The sequence below is a fragment of the Rana temporaria genome, chromosome 2 (genome assembly GCF_905171775.1).
Source record: "Rana temporaria chromosome 2, aRanTem1.1, whole genome shotgun sequence".
In the NCBI taxonomy this organism is placed as follows: domain Eukaryota; kingdom Metazoa; phylum Chordata; class Amphibia; order Anura; family Ranidae; genus Rana; species Rana temporaria.
This window is the reverse complement of record NC_053490.1, coordinates 421,015,033-421,036,044: the sequence shown is the minus strand read 5'-3', so window position 1 is coordinate 421,036,044 and position 21,012 is coordinate 421,015,033. Positions and strand designations below refer to the sequence as shown.

The following is a 21,012-nucleotide window of genomic DNA, read 5'->3' as shown; positions in this document are numbered from 1 at the left end:
GCGATGGTGTGTACACTCCATCGCATAGAAATCTGCGGAAATCTTTGAGAGGATTTATCCGTGGAAACGGTCCGCTGGACCGTATCAGCGTATAAATTCTCTCGTGTGTATGGGGCCTTAGCCAAATGCCGTCGTATCTTTGTTTCTGAATTACAAATAAAGATACGACGCGGCAAATTTGAAAGTACGCCGGAATATCAGCAGATATTTTCCGGCGTACTTTTTCTGTGAATCTGGCCCATTGTTTTTTCTAGACCATTAAAAATGGTCGTGTGTACGCGGCATTAGGCTTAAGTCTGGCTAGTTGTATAGGTGTTAGATTAACAGGTTTTATTAAATATATATAACTGAGATCATTTTCAGATAGCTTATGTTACAGTATATCTCCTTATGTATTTCAAAAGCTTAAAGGGGTTGTAAAGGTTTGTTTTTTATTTTCTAAATAGGTTCCTTTAAGCTAGTGCATTGTTGGTTCACTTACGTGTTCCTTCCATTTCCCTTCTAAATGTTTTTTTTTCTTTGTTTTCTTTGTCTGAATTTTTCACTTCCTGTTCCTCCTCGGTAAGCTGTTCAGTTCTGGCTGACTAAGCCCCATGGATGATGGGGGAAAGCTTACTGAGGAGAAACCATAAGTGAGAAATTCAGACAAAGAAAAAAGACATTTAGAAGGGAAATCAAAGGAAAAGGTAAGTGAACCAACAATGCACTAGCTTAAAGGAACCTATTTAAAGAATAAAAATGAACCTTTACAACCCCTTTAAGTATCCCTTTTCAATCTGGCTTTGTGGGTATACGTTGTGAGGTGTAAAAAGATTTAATAAATACAGAAAGTATTTGGGCGAGAAATTCCCAACAACCTACAAAATATTGTGAGTGAAAGACATGCTTCAATTATACTAGGGCTGTTACTGATCACAATTTTTCTGTTCGATTGATCGTTATTTTTAGATGCCATTGGTACCAGGCGGCATTTTTAGGGGAGCGGCATTCTGACGTCCGCCAGCCAGCCAGCCCGTCCACTCCGCTGCCTGTGAGGAGCGGAGTGGAGCAGTCAGCAAGTGAGAAGGACAACAGGTGTTGTCAGGGCCGCCATCAGGGGGGGGTACTTGCGCCGCCATCAGGGGGGTACTTGCGCCGCTGACAGCCTGCCGTGCGTGGCACCCGGGCACAATAGAGGAGGAGAAAGATTCACAAGCACGTGCCGCCGCCGCCCCCCCCGCTGGCTGGAAGGAGATGCCAGGCAATAAATGGTAAACAATCCTTTTTCCCCCACCATCACTTGCTCTGCCCCACTTCTCCCTCCCTCTCTCCCCTTCTTACCCCCCCCCCACACACACACACTCTCTCTCTGCCCTTTTCTCTCATACCTCTTTTTCTCTCTCTTTCTCGCCCCCCCCCCCCATTCTTTTTCCCCCTCTCACTCTTTCATCTACCTTTCTCTCATCCTCCTTCTCTCCCCCATCTTTCTCTACCTCTCTTCCTCCCTCCTATCTCCTGTCCTTAGCTCCCTCTATTTTTTTCTCCTCTTCCCCCCCCACCCTACCCCATGGTCCCCCCAACAGTCTCACTCCTTTTCCTCAGTCCTCACCCTCTTGTCCCCCTCTTTTTCTCACGTTCTCTCCTTCCTCTCCATCGTTCTCCCCCCATATATTTTCTCTTACCCCCCCATTTCTTTCTCCCCTCCTCTCACTCTCTCTATCTTTGCCCCTTCTACCTCCCTCCAGCTTGTTCCCCTCCCTTTCTCTCTTGTTCCCATATCTCTTTTTCTCCTCCTGCTTTTCTTTTCTTCCCCTTTCTCTCTCTCATCCACCTTCTTTCCCCCCTCTTTCTTTCATCTTTCTCCTCTTTAGCCGCCCTCTCCTTTTCCCCCCTTTCTCCCCCCTCTCTTTTGTCCCCCTTCCCCCCTCTCTTTTGTCCCCCTTTCCCCCCCCCTTCTGTCTGTCTCTCTCCATTTCCCTCCTTCCTCTATCTCCTTCTCTTCACTCTCTCTCATATCTTAACTTTACTTCCCCAGACCTGTGCTGGGGGGGGGGGGGGGTGCCAACCCTGTTAACCACCTCCCCAATGCAGAATTCCAGCCTGTCCATTGCTGGCTAGCCTTGGAATTAGAAGCGGCATAACATCAAATCTCATGATGTCTACAAAATGTAAGTCATCTCAAATTGTATTGTATTTACCACTTTTACCACTTTAACCATGACCACTTTTTGCTGTGGCATACATAGCATAGCCTCTAGCAATGAATCAGGGAGCCACATTGTGTGATGTAACCTCTAGCAACCAGTCAGTGAATGGTAACCTTTGGCAACCAATTGTGGTAGCTGCCTGATTTGCTGCAGTAAACTGATTTTAAGTCTAGCTGCTATCTATTGTATGTCTCAGAACACCGGGGTGATCTTTATCACCGGCCAAAAGGAGTTTGTTTTTTATGATGTGGGGTAGAGAGCGGAATTGCATGAACGGGGCCCAAGAAAATGTTTGCCCAGGGTCCAGTTAATATTAAAGACGACCCTGCCTTGCTGCAAGCATCATTAGAGTGTCATTAAACAAGCCAGAGCATCCCCCTCGCTCCTCTTGATTCCCTGCTGCTAGGTTGCCTTGCAATGTGATTGGCCAGGACCCGGGCAGGGGGTGGTCAGCTCGTCGACGTTGAACATTGACCCAGCCCTAGCAGGTGCAGCAGGAAACTAGATACTAGAAAGCAGCATGGAGGGTAAGTCAAAAAAAATTAAATGTGTGCTGCTGTGCCCCTGTGCCGCCTGTAGATTTGGACTTTATAAACAACAAAAAAACGACAATTTAAAAAATATATATATATATTTTTTTTACTTTTTGCTATAATAAATATCCCAAAAATGTATAAAAAAAAATGAAAAGTTTAGGCCAATATGTATTCTTCTACATATTTTTGGTACCAAAAAAAAACACAATTAGCGTACGTTGATTAGTTTGCGCAAAAGACATTGTGGCCGCCGGCAATGCACAGGTCCCTTTATACTCCTATTATACATGTATGGAGCCATGACAGGTCCTCTTTATATTCCTATATACATGTATGGAGCCATGACAGGTCCTCTTTATATTCCTATATACATGTATAGAGCCATGATGGGTCCGCTTTAGTTATCATGATATAAAATAATGAATGTGGGGGCCTTTTGGTGGGCGTGATTCTTTTGGGGGGGGGGGGGGAGAATTTCATTCTTTGTCCCAGGCAGCACAATGTCTTGGGCCAGCACTGGGTACAGGAATTTACATATTTCACATTTCTATGGTTCTGTGTAATTGTAAATTTGCCCTTCCTGTAGCTTAAGCTGGCCATACATTATACAGTTTTCTTGTTCAATTTCCTTTACATTTACCTTCAACTATGTAGTGCAAGGGCCTGTCTGATTGCATACAAATTGAAGGTGTTTAGGTTTGACTTCATGTTATATGGTTTTGGTAAATCTAAAGGAACATTGGACAAGAAAATTGTATAGTGTATGGCCGGCCTGAAAGTATCATTCATGATATGTTCTTATTGATCTATTTACAACACTTAAATCACTGTACCTGTGTTAGTTGTCAACCATAAGGCCCCTTTCACACCTGCGGACCTTATGTCCGCTTTTTCATCCATCCATTTGCAGATGAAAAAGGGACATACATTGGTCCCTATGGGATTGCGGGTGTCAGCGGATGAACATCCGCCTCCACAATGATCCGATTCTGCAGACGGAAGAATACCCTATTTTTCCTTCCATCTGCGGATCGGATCGGATGAACACGGACATACGGTCCATGTTAATCCAACCCCCCCATAGGGGAGAGCGGAGGAAAGACAGGGTCGTCTCTGCACAGTGTGCGGGGACCGCTCTGTCATCCGCTGGCTCAGCGGGGATCAACGGAGCGATCCCCGCTGAGCATACATATACATATCATTACTGATCGGCCCGGTGTGAAAGGGGCCTAAGGCAGAAAAGCAAGGGTGAAGGAAGAGAAATCTTTAGGCAAGCAACATGCAGGGCAAAATTGCCACTAGAAAGTACCATTAATAAAAAAATAAAAAAAGCTATTATTTTTCCTGTTTTTAAATTTTTTAGCAGTGTGTTTGAAAAACAGACAGATGTGTAGCTTGAAGAAAAAAAACTGTTTATAATAATTAAGCCTTTTCCTGTTTATATTTGTTTTATATTTGAAGCTTTAAATTGTCATCTGATGCAACAGCAGGCCTGGGCTCCTGGCTTGTCTCTAGTGGGTCTGCTTGTTTTGCAGTGTTGTCTCTTGATGTTAAACAAAGTATTATTTTGTTTTTCCTCTTTATATCAGTTACTGTTGTTAGGCTGAATCTATACTCTGGTGCATGTTAACTGCTTTATTAATAGATAAATTAAGCCAAGTGTGACTGTTCTCCAAGTCTTACTGCTGTGGTTACGTTCTGCTAGGAGAGACTACTAGACCATTCTAGAAATGCCACAACATAATTTCTTTATAACTCCTGTCATTGGTATTTTACCTAATATTTGTTGTAGGATTTATAGCTTTGAAAAAGCGAGTGTTTTAATTTTTTTGGTTTAATTTTGAAAGTGTTCAGTCTTGCACTAAAGTTTAAACAGAACTTTATGCAATAATTATATTGACAGGATTTCTGTTATATTTGCTACATATATACCCTACCTTACTCTTGTGCCTCATACACACGACCGGTTTTCCTGGCAGGAAAATTGCCATGAGAGCTTTTGGCCGGGAATCCCGGCCGTGTGTATGCTCCATCGCAGTTTTCCCGACAGGAAAACCGTCGGGAATCCCGCCATTTTTTAAGCCGGCAGTTTCCCTATGGGGAAAGCCTGCAGTGGAGCATACACACAGCTGGGTTTCCCGACCAAAGCTCTCATGGCAGTTTTCCTGTCAGGAAACCCGGCCGTGTGTAGGGGGAAAAAGCTACAGAGCAGGTTCTCGGTTTTCCCCTCTTTTTTCCCGGTGGACTTTTTACCGCCGTAAAAAACGATTGTGTGTACAAAGCATTATATCTGCAAACATGGTTCATGTTAAGAAACTTTCTCCCCATGAAATCATGGCAATAGTATTAACCCTTCGTATAGGAAATATTTATAGTGATTAAATATATGGAATATATGACTGAGTGAAAAGCATTTACATTTTTTTGTTCAATATTTTTATAGAAAATTAGGCCTCGTATACATGATAGGATAGCCAGAGGACAACGGTCTAAAGGACCGTTTTCATCGCTCAAAACTGATCGTGTGTGGGCCCCATAGGTTATTTAACCTTCGGATAAAAAAATAGGAACTTGCTTTAAAATTTAACCTATGGACGCCAAACCGTCAAAACCGATCGTTAGTATGCAAAAGCATCGGTTAAAAACCCGTGCATGCTCAGAATCAAGTCGGAAGCATTGAACTTAGTTTTTTCTCAGCACGTCGTTGTGTTTTACATCACCGCGTTCTGACACGATCGGTTATTTAACCTATGGTGTGTAGGCGTGACGGACCATCAGTCAGCTTCATCGGTTAACCTAAGACAACGGTCCTTCAGACCGTTGTCCTCTGGCTATCCTATCGTGTGTACGAGGCCTTAGGCCCCGTACACACGACCGGATCTGTCGGCGGACATTTGTCCAGCCGACCGGTTTTCAAGCGGATAAAAATTTCTTAGCATGCTAAGAAATCTATCCGCTGGAAACCTGTCCGTCGAACGTGTTCGGTCGTCTGTACAGACTCACCGGACACGTCCGACCGTCCGCCATCCCTCGCATGCATCGTACTGATTCGACGCATGCGTGGAAGCTTTGAACGTCCAGGGCCACCCACGTCGCCGCGTCATCGTCGCGGCGACGGCGCGGCCACGCCCCGCGTATTGTTTACGCGCGGATTTCTGTCTGATGGTGTGTACAACCATCAGACAGAAATCTCCGGGCTGACATGTCCGCTGAAAACGGTCCGCCGGACCGTTTTCAGCGGATTATCCGCCCGTGTGTACGGGGCCTTAGAGTTTATAGGCCACTGGCTATCCATATTACTTACATTGCATTGAACAGCAATGCATCATAGCATTCGGTTACATTGGAGCGACATCATTGAAGAAAAATATAAGAAATGCTTGCAATAACCTAACCCATAACTGAATCAGAAGTTCGGAAGTAATTTAAACCTAAACAGCTAGGTATGAATAGGTGCTGGCGAATAAGGGATAGGAAAGAGAGTGGGAGGAAGATTGAGTGCTTTGGAGCCAGGGCAAGCTATGCCAGTCCCTAAGGGCCAATAGTATGTCAACATCACAGGTTTATCACGTAAAGGACAGGAGTATAAAACCCACGAATCTTATGCCACATACACACAACCGTTTTTCAGGTTTTTTTTATGTCATTAAAAACGACCGTGTGTGGACTCCAGAGCATTTTTCACGATCTAAAAAATGTCCGTTAAAAATTTCAAATATGCTCTATTTTTTCACGACATTTTTAACATTGTCGATTTTAAGATTGTAAAAAATGGTCGTGTGTGGGCTTTAACGACGTAAAAAAAACACGCATGCTCAGAAGCAATTTATGAGACGGGAGCGCTCGTTCTGGTAAAACTACTGTTCATAATGGAGTATGCACATTCATCACGCTGTAACAGACTGAAAATCGTCTTTTACTAACACAAAATCAGCTAAAGCAGCCCAAAGGGTGGCGCCATCCTCACTGAACTTTCCCTTTATAGTGCCGTCGTATGTGTTGTACGTCACTGCACTTTGCTAGAGCATTTTTTTTCGCGATCGTGTGTAGGTAAGGCCGTTTTAATGATTGTCATTTTTTAGAACCCGAAAAACGGTCGCGTGTACGCGGCATTAGATTTTTTAATAATTTTGAGCATTATTTTTATAGGGAAAAAAACAAGCCTTTACAATCACTTTAACATGTCATACAAAATATGTTACCACTTAGCTACAGTATGCTTCTAAATTATTTAGAAGCACTTAAAACACTATTATCTTCTGTGTATTCATGCATATACATTGTAATAATCTGGCAAAACTTTTATCTCAACACTGATACAGTAATGCCCCGTACACACGAGGAGATTATTGGAAGAGTTATCTGTTTTTTGCGTGCTAATCTCACGTCGAATCTGATGAGTTTACTAAAGTCACGAAAATTCTCGCACGTCAGAATAAAAATTCGGAAGTGATGTCATGTGTTGTAATTGCATTTGTATTACATTTTTGAACGACAGCTGTACTGATTAAACGAAAATCGTACGATCTGGCATCATACGGAAAAAAATTCTGTGCATGTCCGATAGAATAATATCGGATGAACTGGCCTGATCGGCTCTCGAAATCTCTGTACTAACGATCTGATTATCGTACGATCGATCAAATGCAGCATTTTTCGTACGCTTTTCGGGTGGTGTGTACGGGGCTTAAAGCGGAGCTCCACCCTAAAGTGGAACTCCCGCTGATCGGAACCCTCCCCCTCTCCAGTGTCACATTTGACACCTTTCAGGGGGGAGGGGGGTGCAGATACCTGTCTAAAGACAGGTATTTGCACCCACTTCCGGCCACACAGTCTCGGGCAGCCTGCAGGCATGACGTCACCTCCCGTCCCCCCCTCTGTTGTGTTCTGGGAAACAATCGGCAGGCGTAGCGCGACTCGCGCATGTGCCGTAGGGAACCGGGCAGTGAAGCCGGAGCACCTCACTTCCTGGTTCCCTCACCAAGGATGGCGGGGGGGCAGCAGAGTGACGAGCGATCGCTCGTCCTCTGCTGCGGACGGCGCTGGACTCCAGGACAGGTAAGTGTCCTAGTATTAAAAGTCAGCAGCTGCAGTATTTGTAGCTGCTGGCTTTTAATACATTTTTTTCAGCGGACATCCGCTTTAAAACTACTGACCACTTTTTTCTCCACTCCAGGAATCTGCAGGCAGTGGTTTCTGACTTGCCCCTTTAAAAAATGTGCATGTGAAATTGCATATTGTACAATGGGTATCTCATCTTTGTGGACATACAGATTAGGGCATCTATGTATAGGAACATGTTTGAATACATTCAATTTACAAATTCACATCCAATTACTCATTTCTTCTCTTCATTGTAGCTTTTTGAAATCACCATCCCTGAGTTTTTTTTTTTTTTGAGACTCGTGTACTCTAAAGAATTGTAATTTGAAGGTGGGAGTGTGTCCTGCTGAAAGTAAATGCTTGGACATTAATAGTGTTCTTTCTTTAAGATTTTTTCAGATGGTGAACTTGTGCTTGCTAATGAGTAGCATTGTAGCTGGAATGATGCATTCAGTACATTTTTGTGTGCATGAATAGCATCAGATCCAGTATAATTGTTAAGGAATAATATAGAAACTGTTTTATTAAGTTCAGTTCTTTCCTATGTCTGAGAGGGTTACATTTAAAGAAAACTAAGCCTGAAGCCTCGTACACACAATCAGAATTTCTGATGAAAAAAGTCAGATGGACTTTTTTCCTCGGTAATTCCGATCGTGTGTGGGCCCCATCGGACTTTTTCCCATCGGTGTTTAGAAATAGAACATGTTTTATTTTTTTTCCGATGGGGAAAAAAAACAATAAGAAATTCCAATCGTCTGTGTGCAACTCCGACGGAGAAAAAACCCACACATGCTCAGAATCAAGTCGACGCATGCTCGGAAGAATTGAACTTAATTTTTCTCGGCTCGTCGTAGTGTTTTACGTCACCGCGTTTTGGACGGTCGGAATTTGGTCTGACAGTGTGTATGCAACACAGCTTGAACGGAATTCCGACAAAAAATTCCATCGGATTTTAGGCCATCAGAAATTCTGATCGTGTGTACGGGGGATTAGGCATCTTGCACACTGCAGCTTGAAAACACTCAGTACAGCTTATTTTTTTACTGAGCCAAAATACAGCCCATTAATTGTAATGTGCCTATGCACACAGGTGAGTAAACAAGCATTTACTGAGCATTTTCAAGCTGCAGTGTGCAAGAGGCCTTAAAGAGGAAGTAAACTTCCCTTCAATGTTTGTACCTATAGGAAAGCCTATAATAAGGTACTGTAAATATCTCCTAAACTTGCACTGTTTAGGAGATATTTACTGTATACTGTGCCAATTACGTCATCGGCGCATAGGCGCTCTGAAAAAATGGCCCCCAGTGCCCCCTGACAGTTTTTGGGCAATTTTAAAACATTTTACCAAAACAACCCAGGGTGCCAGGCCACCCTTGTTGAAAAAGGCTGGCTCATAGTGTTCTGTCTCTACTGTATATCCATTATAACCAGACTGCTATGAGCCACATATGGCTACCAGCTTCATTTGATGTAGCTCATGGCAGTCTTTTAGAATATGCTTGGGATATGCCCATTTGAACCACTGCTGCTTAGTTACTTCAAGTAAGAAAGAAGCCAATCAAACTCTTATTAACAACACATTTTGAGGGACATTTATTTATGATGTACTTCCTCTCTAGAAAGGAAATATACTGTATGACCTATGTCAATATTACATTGTTGGATGGCCTTATATACACTATATCAAGTCAATTATACAATGAAAGATCACTAAAAGATGAAGTAAGAAGCATTCCTTAGTAAAGCTGCCAAAAGGTTCACAGAATGTATGTCACAGCATGGAAGTTTGATAAGATGACGAAGTACAACTGACATGCAGAAATCCAGAAAGATTGGAGGATAATTGCTTTGCAACTTGTTATGTTTATTTCTTCTAACATGGAAGGAATTGTCTTTTTAAGGAACCAACCTATTTTTTTTTCTTTGACAGTTCTGTCAACTTTGTAACTGGGATGGACTTGACAGTTCTGTTCTGCTCAAGTAGCAAGAGTGCCTTCACTTGAAGCTGAAATAAGGCATCGAGAAAGAGTGAGCCAGTCAGACTGTAGCGGGGGCCTAGTTTCAGCCCAGATTATTATTTATTTATTTTTTAAAGCTGAAATTTTTATTTTTTGGGATATACTATAGCACCAAACACATTAATAACATGTAATGGGGCGTATCCTATTTCCTGCAGATTACTGCTTCTTGTAAATATCCTCCCTTAATGCCACCTTCATATTTGCTGGATAATGCCCTGAACCCGGTGCTATATGGGTTAACAGCAGCCACTACTAGTGTAAAGAGTTGCGTTGCTTGCCCTCCCTTTTCTGCCTTCTCCACCATTCCGGGATCCAGTACTACTATTTTCTTACAATGCAGCGCATTCTGTGAATAGAGGTGGACCGGATGAATGACAGGATCTTCACCACCCATTAACAGAACAAATGCAATAGGATCCAAAGGGCTTAAAAACTGCGTCCACTTTACTGATAATCTTTAACCACTTCCTTACTGGGCACTTAAACCCCCTTCCTGCCCAGAGGACTTTTTGCGATTCGGCACTGCGTCGCTTTAACTGACAATTACGCGGTCGTGCGACGTGGCTCCCAAACAAAATTGGCGTCCTTTTTTCCCCACAAATAGAGCTTTATTTTAGTGGTATTTGATCACCACTGCGGTTTTTATTTTTTGCGCTATAAACAAAAATAGAGCGACAATTTTTGAAGGCCGATACGTATTCTACATATTTTTAGTAAAAAAAAATCGCAATAAGCGACTGGTTTGCGCAAAAGTTATAGCGCCTACAAAATAAGGGACAGAATTATTATTATTATTATTTTTATTTTTTTTACTAGTAATGGCGGCGATCTGCGATTGTTATTGCGACTGCGACATTATGGCGGACACATCGGACACATTTTTGGCACCATTCACATTTATACTGCAAAGAGTGCTATAAAAATGCACTAATTACTGTATAAATGTGACTGGCAGGGAAGGGGTTAACACTAGGGGGTGAGGAAGGGGTTAAATGTGTGTCCTATATAGTGTTCTAACTGTGTGGGGGAAATAGGGGTGACTGGGGGGGTGACCGATCTGTGTCTCTATGTACAAGAGACACAGATCGGTCTCCTCTCTCCCTGACAGCACCGCTGTCTGTGAGAGCCGGCAATGAGAAATGATCTCATATGTAAACATATGAGATCATCTCTCATTGGCCGCACAGATCGCCTAGCAAACGGCCACTCCGATTGGCCGTTCACGGCGATCTGTGATTGGCTGTGTCCAAGGGACACGGCCAGCACAGCAGTTCTCCGCTGCACGCTCGGGAGCGCGCGCGGGAAACGCGGAAAGGGGCGGACGTCAATTGACGGCGCCTCAGAGATGTAGAACCACCCTGCGGCCGTCAATAGTCGTACGGCCGTCGGGAAGTGGTTAAAACACCATATACAGCAACACTAGACACTGTGGGAGCAAAGAAACACAGTCAACGCATTTCCCTACTGGTATATACTGCAGAGAGAGACATCATCTTGCCCCTGTTCGAATCATTAGTAAGACCTCACCTGGAATATGAAGTTTTGGGCACCAGTTCACAAAAAGGATATTGGGGAACTGGAGAAGGTGCAAAGAAGGGGAACCAACTTGATAAGAGGCATGGAGGAGCTCACATATGAGGAAGGATTAGCTGAACTGAGTTCATTCTCTCTTGAGAAAAGGAGATTAAGGGGGAATATGATCAACATGTATACTGTAAATACATAAGTGGTCCATATAGTGAACTTGGTGTGCAGTTATTCACTTTAAGGTCATCACAGAGGACAGGGGGACACTCTTTATGACTGGAGTAAAAGAGATTTAATCTCCAAATATGGAAAGGTGCACAGTAAGAGCTGTGAAAATGTGGAATAGACTCCCTCAAGATCTGGTTCTGGCATTCTCAGTAGATTGTTTTAAGAAAGTCATGGGCTCTTGTCTTAATACACAAAATATAACTGGATACTAATATTTATAGTGTGACAGGAAGTCAGGTAAATCTGTGGGTGTTGTTACAGACGGGACATACATTTCTGCCTTGTTTAGACAATACGCCAATTGTTATTAGGCGTCGGCTGCAAATGTAGCCAGGAAAGGTTTGAGGGCGTTGGAAGACTTCAGCTGTTCAGAATGAAGCAATTAAGGCCTCTATAAGTAATCCAGAGGATTACCACTGATTTGCTGCATCCTGAGGCTTTGTTAAGAAGGAGAGCAGCGTAGCTGAAAGTCTTCTGAGGAGGTGAGGAGGAAATTGATTTTTCTGTGTGATAAAAATCAAAAGACTATTGTTTTTCTGCTGTATGACCAGCAGTGTCTGCCCAGCACTAGACTGTGCCAGACTCCCTAGATAGGTTCCTGGGTGCAAGGTACTGTGTGGCGGGCCCACCTAAAGCAGTAGCATACACATTGAGCCCATTCACAGAACTTGTGTGAAAATATACATTTTATGTGGACTACAGTTAGTGGGGAATGGCTATTTCTATTGGCTTTGCTTTGTTCACCTGAATGTTTCTCCATACTGCAGCCGGTATTTTACATTTTTATAAATTGCAGGCCACGGTGTAAAGCAGGGGTAGCCAACCTGGGGCCCTCCAGCTGTTGTGGAACTACATTTCCCATGAGGCATTGCAAGGCTGGCAGTTACAATTACTCTCAGAGGTATGATGGGACTTGTAGTTCTGCAACAGCTGGAGGGCCCCAGATTGCCTACCCCTGGTGTAGAGCTTCCTTTACTTTTCTTTCCTGTTTCTTGATTGCTTTTTAGCAGTATGATGCCTAGTACTTCTTCATTTTGATGGGTTTTCCAATTCCATTTCTGAGACATAAAATAAGACTACTTAAAGCGGGAGTTCACCCATTTATTTCTTTTTTGACCTTTTCCCCTTAGATTCCTGCTCGTTTTGTCTAGGGGAATGGACTAGTTGTTTTAAAATATGAGCAGTACTTACCCGTTTTCGAGATGCATCTTCTCCGTCGCTTCCGGGTATGGGTCTTCGGGAGCGGGCATTCCTTCTTGATTGACAGTCTTCCGAGAGGCTTCCGACGGTCGCATCCATCGCGTCACTAGTAGCCGAAAGAAGCCGAACGTCGGTGCAGCTCTATACTGCGCCTGCGCACCGACGTTCGGCTTCTTTCGGAAAATCGTGACGCGATGGATGCGATCGTTGCAAGCATCTCGGAAGACTGTCAATCAAAAAAGGAACGCCCAGTCCCGCAGCCCATACCCGGAAGCGACGGAGAGGATGCATCTCGTAAACCGTAAGTACTGCTCATATTTTAAAACAACTAGCCGATTCCCCTAGACAAAACGAGCATCAATCTAAGGGGAAAAAGTATACTGTAGGGGTGAACCTCCGCTTTAATTTCCATTATCTGATTGAACATTTTTTCATTGGTGTAAAAGTTTTAAGACCCTTTCTTAAATCTCTCAAAGCTCTTTGAACAAATGAATGCATTTTTTTCAGACAGTTCTATTATTTGGAGCTTTTCCTTTTCTTATCCCCATTTCTTGATGTTTTATTTACCATTCGTCTTTTATTCTCTTTTTTACATGTGCTTAATCTTGCTTTTCACTTTAGCCTTTTCGTCCCGGCCTTGACAATTTTAGGATGCTGGTCATAATAGGCTAATTGCAGTATGAAAATGACAGGAAAACATTGCTAAAATTGCAAATTTGCAGATGATTTAGGATTATTGCGCTGCAAGGTTTTGTTTGAATGACTGGACTGGAAGAATTGAGTAGGAATATAGCAATCACATTTTTTTTTTCATTATAATGACAAAATAACTCACATTTCAACAGGTGCTATGGATATTTAAAGTGGGTCTTTAGTGCCTACAATTACTTATCTCAAAGAGGCCTGGGAGGAGAGCACAAATCTTAAATCAGACAGAACATTTTAAAGAACACTATTGTTACTACGACTCTAATTTTGTATTTTTTGCCTTTCTCTTTATTTTCCAGAAAATGAAGAAGTCAAGGAAACGACACTTCGAGAGCTTAAAATGCTTCGCACATTGAAGCAGGAAAATATAGTTGAGCTGAAAGAAGCCTTTAGAAGAAGAGGAAAATTATACCTAGTCTTTGAATATGTGGAGAAGGTAGGTGGATAGAAATGTCATCTGGTTCCCTGGGTTAAGGCAGCCATAGCTTAATATGGCAGTACTGGAACAAATGGCACAATTGTATAAAAAATCGGGATGATTTAAAGAAAACTTGTCATGAGAGAAAAGTGGACAATGCTTCTGCTGACCTTTCCTTCTGAAAAATATAGTCGCCTGAGTAGGTGCTTTGATTTCAAATCCTTTCTGAGCTCCAGATTTAAGACATATATAAGGGTTTCAGACTTTTCTCTGATGCTCAGTTGCTGCTTGGCTCAAAAGTATTGATACAAGACAGAGCTAGATAATTAGCATTTTCAGAAGGTCAGCAGTGGTAGCCACCCTTAAGTTGTTGTCTCATGGTGAGACTTCTCCCGTGTCTCAGTTGGCAGTGTAATATTAGTGTTGTGACCCTTTGCACATTTTGATTCTCATTTTAGCAGAAAAAAAAACAAGGTGCCTCTAAGTGCAGAAGTATAAAACTTTTAATATCCCCTAAAGGGGTTAAAAACACTTACAAGATAGTGGATGAAATAGGCATGTAGCAGGTAAGTGCGTCCAGGAGATGTTCCCAGTCTGTGATGGTAAAGCTTCCAGGGAAGTCCACGAGATAACAGCCGACTTGTGCTGTGAATGTTCAGAGGACACAATAACGCTGGAGCCTGGGGATGACGTCAGAGGAAGCGAGACAGAAACCAGCATGGAACACGGACAGGAAGTGTGTCATAGAAGCGTTATTGTGTCCTCTGAACATTCACACAAGTCAACTGTTATCTCGTGGACTTCCCTGGAAGCTTTACCATCACAGACTGGGACTGCCCTGCCACTGGAACATCTCCTGGACGCACTTACCTAATACATGCCTGTTTCATCCACTATCTTGTAAGTATTTTTAACCCCTTTAGGGGATATTAAAAGCTTTATACTTTTGCACTTAGAGGCGCCTTGTTTGTTTTTCTGTTTCCATTAGAGATTGCTTATCTCCCTAAGTGTTGCCTAAAGTTTGTGAAGATTTACTACCCTCTCCAACACAGACTTTATTTGTCAGGATTCAAATGCTTGGAGCGCCCTGGATATACACATTTTTCTGATTCACATTTTAAGCATCTAATTAAATTGTGAATTAGAATGGTTGCTAAATGTTGCTTTGCCTTAAGTATAAAATGGGATTAAATTAAAGTAGATCAAAAGCAAAACTTATTTTTTTAATTTTTGAGTAAGGAAGGGTTATAACATATGTCAGTTTTTTGCCATCTGTGTCTCATTGGGGAAATTTCCCTTCACTTCCTATTACATAGCCAAAACAGAAATTGAGAGGAAATCACTCCAAGGTGAAAGAATCCCTGCTTGTCATCAGGGTCACCAGAACTAGGGTCTCCATTGTAAGATTTTCACTCTATTACTATTCAGGAAACAACACAAAATTTGGAATTTCCTTTACTTTCACTTTCACCAATAACAATAAACCTGAAAAGTAGAGAGGGTGAATCTCCCTAATGAGGACAAAGACAGCAACAAAAACATGACAAGTGTTCTAAACCTTGTTATTCTATCTGAAACAAAAAAAAAAGAATTGCCTTCAGTTATACTTTACGTCTTTTTTTGTGTTATGTGTTATTCTTTAACACTGGAAAAGATTAAATAAGACATTAGGGTCTTTATTAGAGTTGGGTGAACGGTTCACCCCGAGCAGCAGTTGGCTGTTCACCTCGAATTTGCAGGGTGTTTGGCGGGTGTTTGTCCCACCAAACACCCTGCAATGCACTGTGTGCTGCACAGTGAATTTTTTGCCCTGATTGGGATAAGCTTTGCCAAATCAGCCCATAAGCTGGTTGTTCAGGAGTGGGGCGGGGAAGCCGGCCACAGTGCCCTTAACAACCAATAAGTCATCAGCTGTCTTTCCTTTCTAACAGATGAGGTAAAAAAAAAAAATGCCTCTGTGTTTATTATTTTTTGACACTTTTTTGGTGAATGGGTGGATGTACTATGTACCCTATGCTCATTCACATAGGGGGGCTGGGATCTGGGGGGCTTCCAGATTTTGATAAGATCCGCAGACCTCCACAACCACCAGTCCCGGTTGTGGGGATGAAGCCCTTGTCCCCATCAACATAGAGACAAGGTACTTTAGCGTGGGGTGGGGGGGCATAACCCCCTGCCCCAAAGCACCCACCCCCCATGTTGAGGGCATGTGGCCAGGTGTGCTTTAATTTTTACATTGGTACATGTCCACCACAGCAGTACCCAGACTCCCATACCCCTTCTAGGGCCAGTTACTTGCATATAAGCCTTCAATGGGCACATTTTTCCTGTTTGGCTCCCATTGACTTCAATGGGGTTTGCTGTTTGGTTTAGAACTTTTCTCCTGTTCAGGAGTTCTGCTGCAAACCGAACAGGGGGGTATTCGGCCCATCTCTAGTCTTTATTAAAGTACACATACACTTTTAAATGAAAAGTTGCCCAGGCTCCTCAATACATATTTGTGTGTAACACCTCCATCAGGTCATACTTACCTGCTCAATCAACTACAGTCATTTGACAGCACCCCTGATGAACCCAGACCACATCCCAGTTGAGAAGAACTGCCTTAAATTGACTTTATGTCAATTCTTATCCATGTATACTTATTTTAATTTCCATCACTGCTTTGTTATCATGGCTTGTTACAAACCCGTGTGATTGTTATCTTTCCTTTTTGTCCATTATTATTAATTATCCACTGAAACTAATTAAATTGGAATATTCCGTCCCTTTAGTCTGTAAGATTTAAACCGTGATTTTAAACTGCAGACACTTTCCAGGTATTCTATCTTCAATTAGGAAAGTAAATTGAGGTGTTATGCTTCAGGAAATGAAGAAGGCTTAGTTCGATGTGTGGTTTCACTTTTTTTTGTTGTACGTGCTAATCAACATGACTTGTGTCCTAGATACTGTGAAACCCTGTAGCCTTCAAACCTTCACACAATGTTCTGATTAAAAGCTCCATATAGCAGGCACATTCCGATTAGACAATTTTATGAACATACAGGTTTTGGAAAATTAGAATTGTAGGAATTGCTTTGTAAAGTTAAAGGGGTTGTAAGGGTTCGTTTTCTTATTTTCTAAAAAGTTTCCTTTAAGCTAGTGCATTGTTGGTTCGCTTACCTTTTCCTTTGATTTCCCTTCTAATTGTTTTTTTTCTTTGTCTGAATTTCTCGCTTCCTGTTTCTCCTCAGTGAGCTTGCCCCCTGTTCTGGCTGGGGGTTAGTCAGTCAGAACAGCTTTCTGAGGAGGAACAGGAAGTGAGAAATTCAGACAAAGAAAACAAAGAAAAAAAAACATTTAGAAAGGAAATTGAAGGAAAAGGTAAGTGAACCAACAATGCACAAGGGTAAAGGAATCTATTTAGAAAATAAAAAACAAACCTTTACAACCCCTTTAAGAAGGATTCTTTTTTTTTTTCAAACATGTAAAAGTAACAAAAATAGAATTGATATTCTATTTATTTCAAAGAAGTAATTTTGTAAATCACTTTAACTGTTTAAATCACGACCAACATTTAAAGCAGACACATCAAACTCAAATTGATCTAAAAGGGCACACACACAATAGGTCTGCTGAGGATCGCACTTATTTATTTTCAGAAAAAGGTCATATCACTTCAATACTTAAAGCAAACCTTTACTCTAAAAATATAGCTTGGCCCTGAAAATGTAGTTTGGCCCTATGCCTCTACCCCCTACCCATGCACAATAAAAACAGGCAGTTTTTTTTTTTCGGTGAGGCTTTTTTGTATTTTTCCAGTGGCTCCTTCTACCACCACCATTTTAGTTTAGGTCAGAATGACATGTCCTGCCCCAGCAGCCCCCCCCTGGGAGACTCCCGCCACATATCCCTTTCACAGAATGGGTGGGGGAGGAGTGGAGATTCTGGGCCAGATCCACAAAAGAATTACACGGCGTATCTATTGATACGCCGCATAATTTTAAATTCCTGCGTCGTATCTTTGTTTTGTATCTACAAAACAAGATACGACGGCATCTCGGGTCGATCCGGTCGGGTCGGATCTTAGGTGCATTTTTTCCGCCGGCCGCTAGGTGTCGTTTCCGTCGATTTCCGCATCGAGTATGCAAATTAGCTAGTTACGGCGATCCACGAACGTACGTCCGGCCGGTGCATTTTTTTATGTCGTTTGCGTTCGGCTTTTTCCGGCGTATAGTTAAACCTGCTATATAGTGGCGTACTCAATGTTAAGTATGGCCGTCGTTCCCGCGTCCAATTTTGAATCTTTTACGTTGTTTGCGTAAGTCATTCGCGAATAGGAATTTGCGTAGAATGACGTCACCGTCGTAAGTATTGGCTGGTTCCGGTTTAATTTCGAGCATGCGCACTGGGATACCCCCACGGACGGCGCATGCGCAGTTAAAAAAAAACGTTGTTTACGTCGGGTCACGATGTATTTACATAAAACACGCCCCCATCACAGAGATTTGAATGCCGCGCCATTACGCCGCCAAAGATACACTACGCCGCCATAACTTACGGCGCAAATTCTTTGAGGATTCGAAAAAAAAAATTACAGCGGCGTAGTGTATCTTAGATATGCTACGCCCGGCGGATTAATGCGCCGATGTACGTGGATCTACCCCTCTCTGTCATTGGAGAAGGGCTGCTTGAACCTGGAAAAGGCAGCCAAGATGGCGGTGCAGGGCATAGGCACAGGCAATAGATCACTGCAGGACAATGCCAGATCCACTGGGCAGGTGAGGGTATATTTTGTAATGAATATCTAGGAAAAAAGTTCCTACAACAGAGAGTACTAATAAGGTCCAGGCGGTATGAATTTATACAAAAGGTAGAGGGTATATTTGAGTTTAATGTAGAACAACAGCTGAAGAAGAATGGTAGAAGAATAGATAAGGGGAGTATTTCCTCTTTAACTTCAGGATAATAACTGCAACTTACAACATTTTGGCTGAGAGAATAAGACCTCAAAACATTTCCTGAAGTACTAAACTGCATTATAGCCTTTATAAACATCAGGACAACTGGACCTTTGATCAGTTTATATTCTTAAACCCCTGAGGACCACAAAGAAGGAGAGGGCTGCATGTGACCCAAAAACACTGGTTTCACATGCCCGATTTGAATGGAAAATGTTATGTATTTTAGTAGACATACTTAGGGCGAGTAACTAAAACTGGTGCACATGGCTGGTGCAGGCGTGCATGGTAACCAATCAGCTTCTGGGTTTTATTGTTAAAGCCTAATTGAACAAGCTAAAGTTAGAAGCAGATGAGTTATGCCGCGTACACACAAGCTGATTTTTCGTCGGAAAAACCTTGGATGGTTTTTCAGACGGAATTCCGCTAAAGCTTGGCTTGCATACACACGGTCACACAAACGTTCTGAACTATCGACCGTCAATGAACGCGTGACGTACAACACTACGGCGAGCCGAGAAAATGAAGTTCAATGCTTCCGAGCATGCGTCTAATTGTTTCTGAGCATGCAACGGAATTTTGCGCGTCGGAATTGCTACAGACGATCGGATTTTCCCATATGAATTTTTGAGAACCAGCTCTCAATCTTTTTTCGGCAAAAAATCTGACAGCAAAAGTCCGATGGAGCATACACACGGTCGGAATTTCCGTTCAAAAGCTCACATCGGATTTTTGCTTTCGGAATTTTTGATCGTGTGTACTAGGCATAACTTTGCACAGCTGCACCAGAATCTGTGTTCACCAGTTTAAGTAAATCTCCCCCACAGTGATCTATTTGTGCAATATATACCCCAAGATATATATTTATGCTAATTATACATTTTTACCTGCTTGTTCTATTATATTTGTATTTTTAATAAATATTTAGATTTGTAGATTAATCACTAAAGTTAGGGTAGATCAATTTTTAGAATAAGGTATTAGCCACACTGGAGAAGCATGTTTTCAATGAGTCATCAGACTCATAAGCTTACATTGTGAGAAGAAGCAGTTAAAGCACAGCCAGAGTGTGGCATTGCTAAGCAACAAGCATAGCCTTAGTATGTAGAGAACAGTTGCCTGCCCCATGTATATACAGTGCCTTGAAAAAGTATCCATACCCCTTTTGAAATGTTCCACATTTTCTCATGTTACAACCAAAAACGTAAATGTATTTTATTGGGATTTTATGTGATAGACTAACACAACACAGTGGCACATAATTGTGAAGTGGAAGGAAAATGTTAAATGGTTTTTAATTTTTTTTACAAATAAATATGTGAAAATTGTGGTGAGCATTTGTATTCAGCCCCCTTTTACTCTGATACCCCTAACTAAAATGGAGCAGATCCAATTTCCTTCAGGAGTCACCTAATTAGTAAATATAGTCCACCTTGTGGACACACCAGCCAGGTCAGGGATAAAGTTGTGGAGAAGTTTAAAGCATGGTTAGGTAATAAAGAAATATCCCACACTTTGAACATCTCACCGAGCACTGTTATAATCCATCATCCGAAAATGGAAAGAGTATCGCACAACTGCAAGCCTATCAAGAAATACCATCCACCTAAACTGACAAGCCAGGCAAGGAGAGCATTAATCAGAGAAGAGGCCAAGAGGCCCATGGTAACTCTGCAGAGATCCACAGCTCAGGTGGGAGAATCTGTCCACAGGACTACTATTAGTCGTGCACTCCACAAATCTGGCCTTTATAGAAGAGTAGTAAAAAGAAAGCCATTGTTGAAAGAAAGCCATATAAAGTCAGTTTGCAGTTTGCGAGAAGCCATTTGGGGGACACAGCAAACATGTGGAAGAAAAGTGCTCTGGACAGATGAGATCAAAATTAAACTTTTTGGCTTAAAAGCAAAACACTACATGTGGTGGAAAACTAACACTGCACATCACCCTGAACACACCATCCCCACCGTGAAACATGGTGGTGGCAGCATCATGTAGTGGGGATGCTTTTCATCAGCAGGGCCAGAGAAGCTGGTTAGAGTTGCTGGGAAGATGGATGAAGCCAAATACAGGGCAATCTTAGAAGAAAACCTGAGTCTGCAAAATAACTTGGGAGACTGGGGCGGAAGTTCACCTTCCAGCAGGACA

At 42.3% G+C, this 21,012-nt stretch overlaps 1 protein-coding gene across 3 annotated transcripts in view; it reads left to right on the top strand.

The window, feature by feature from the left end:
- CDKL5 (cyclin dependent kinase like 5) overlaps positions 1-21,012 on the top strand; it is a 511,586-nt gene that overhangs the window by 310,408 nt on the left and 180,166 nt on the right. For all 3 annotated transcript variants that reach the window (XM_040338214.1, XM_040338213.1, XM_040338212.1), the window contains exon 6: positions 13,809-13,945. In XM_040338214.1, coding sequence (XP_040194148.1) covers positions 13,809-13,945 — 137 coding nt within the window. The remainder of the gene's footprint in view (positions 1-13,808; positions 13,946-21,012) is intronic.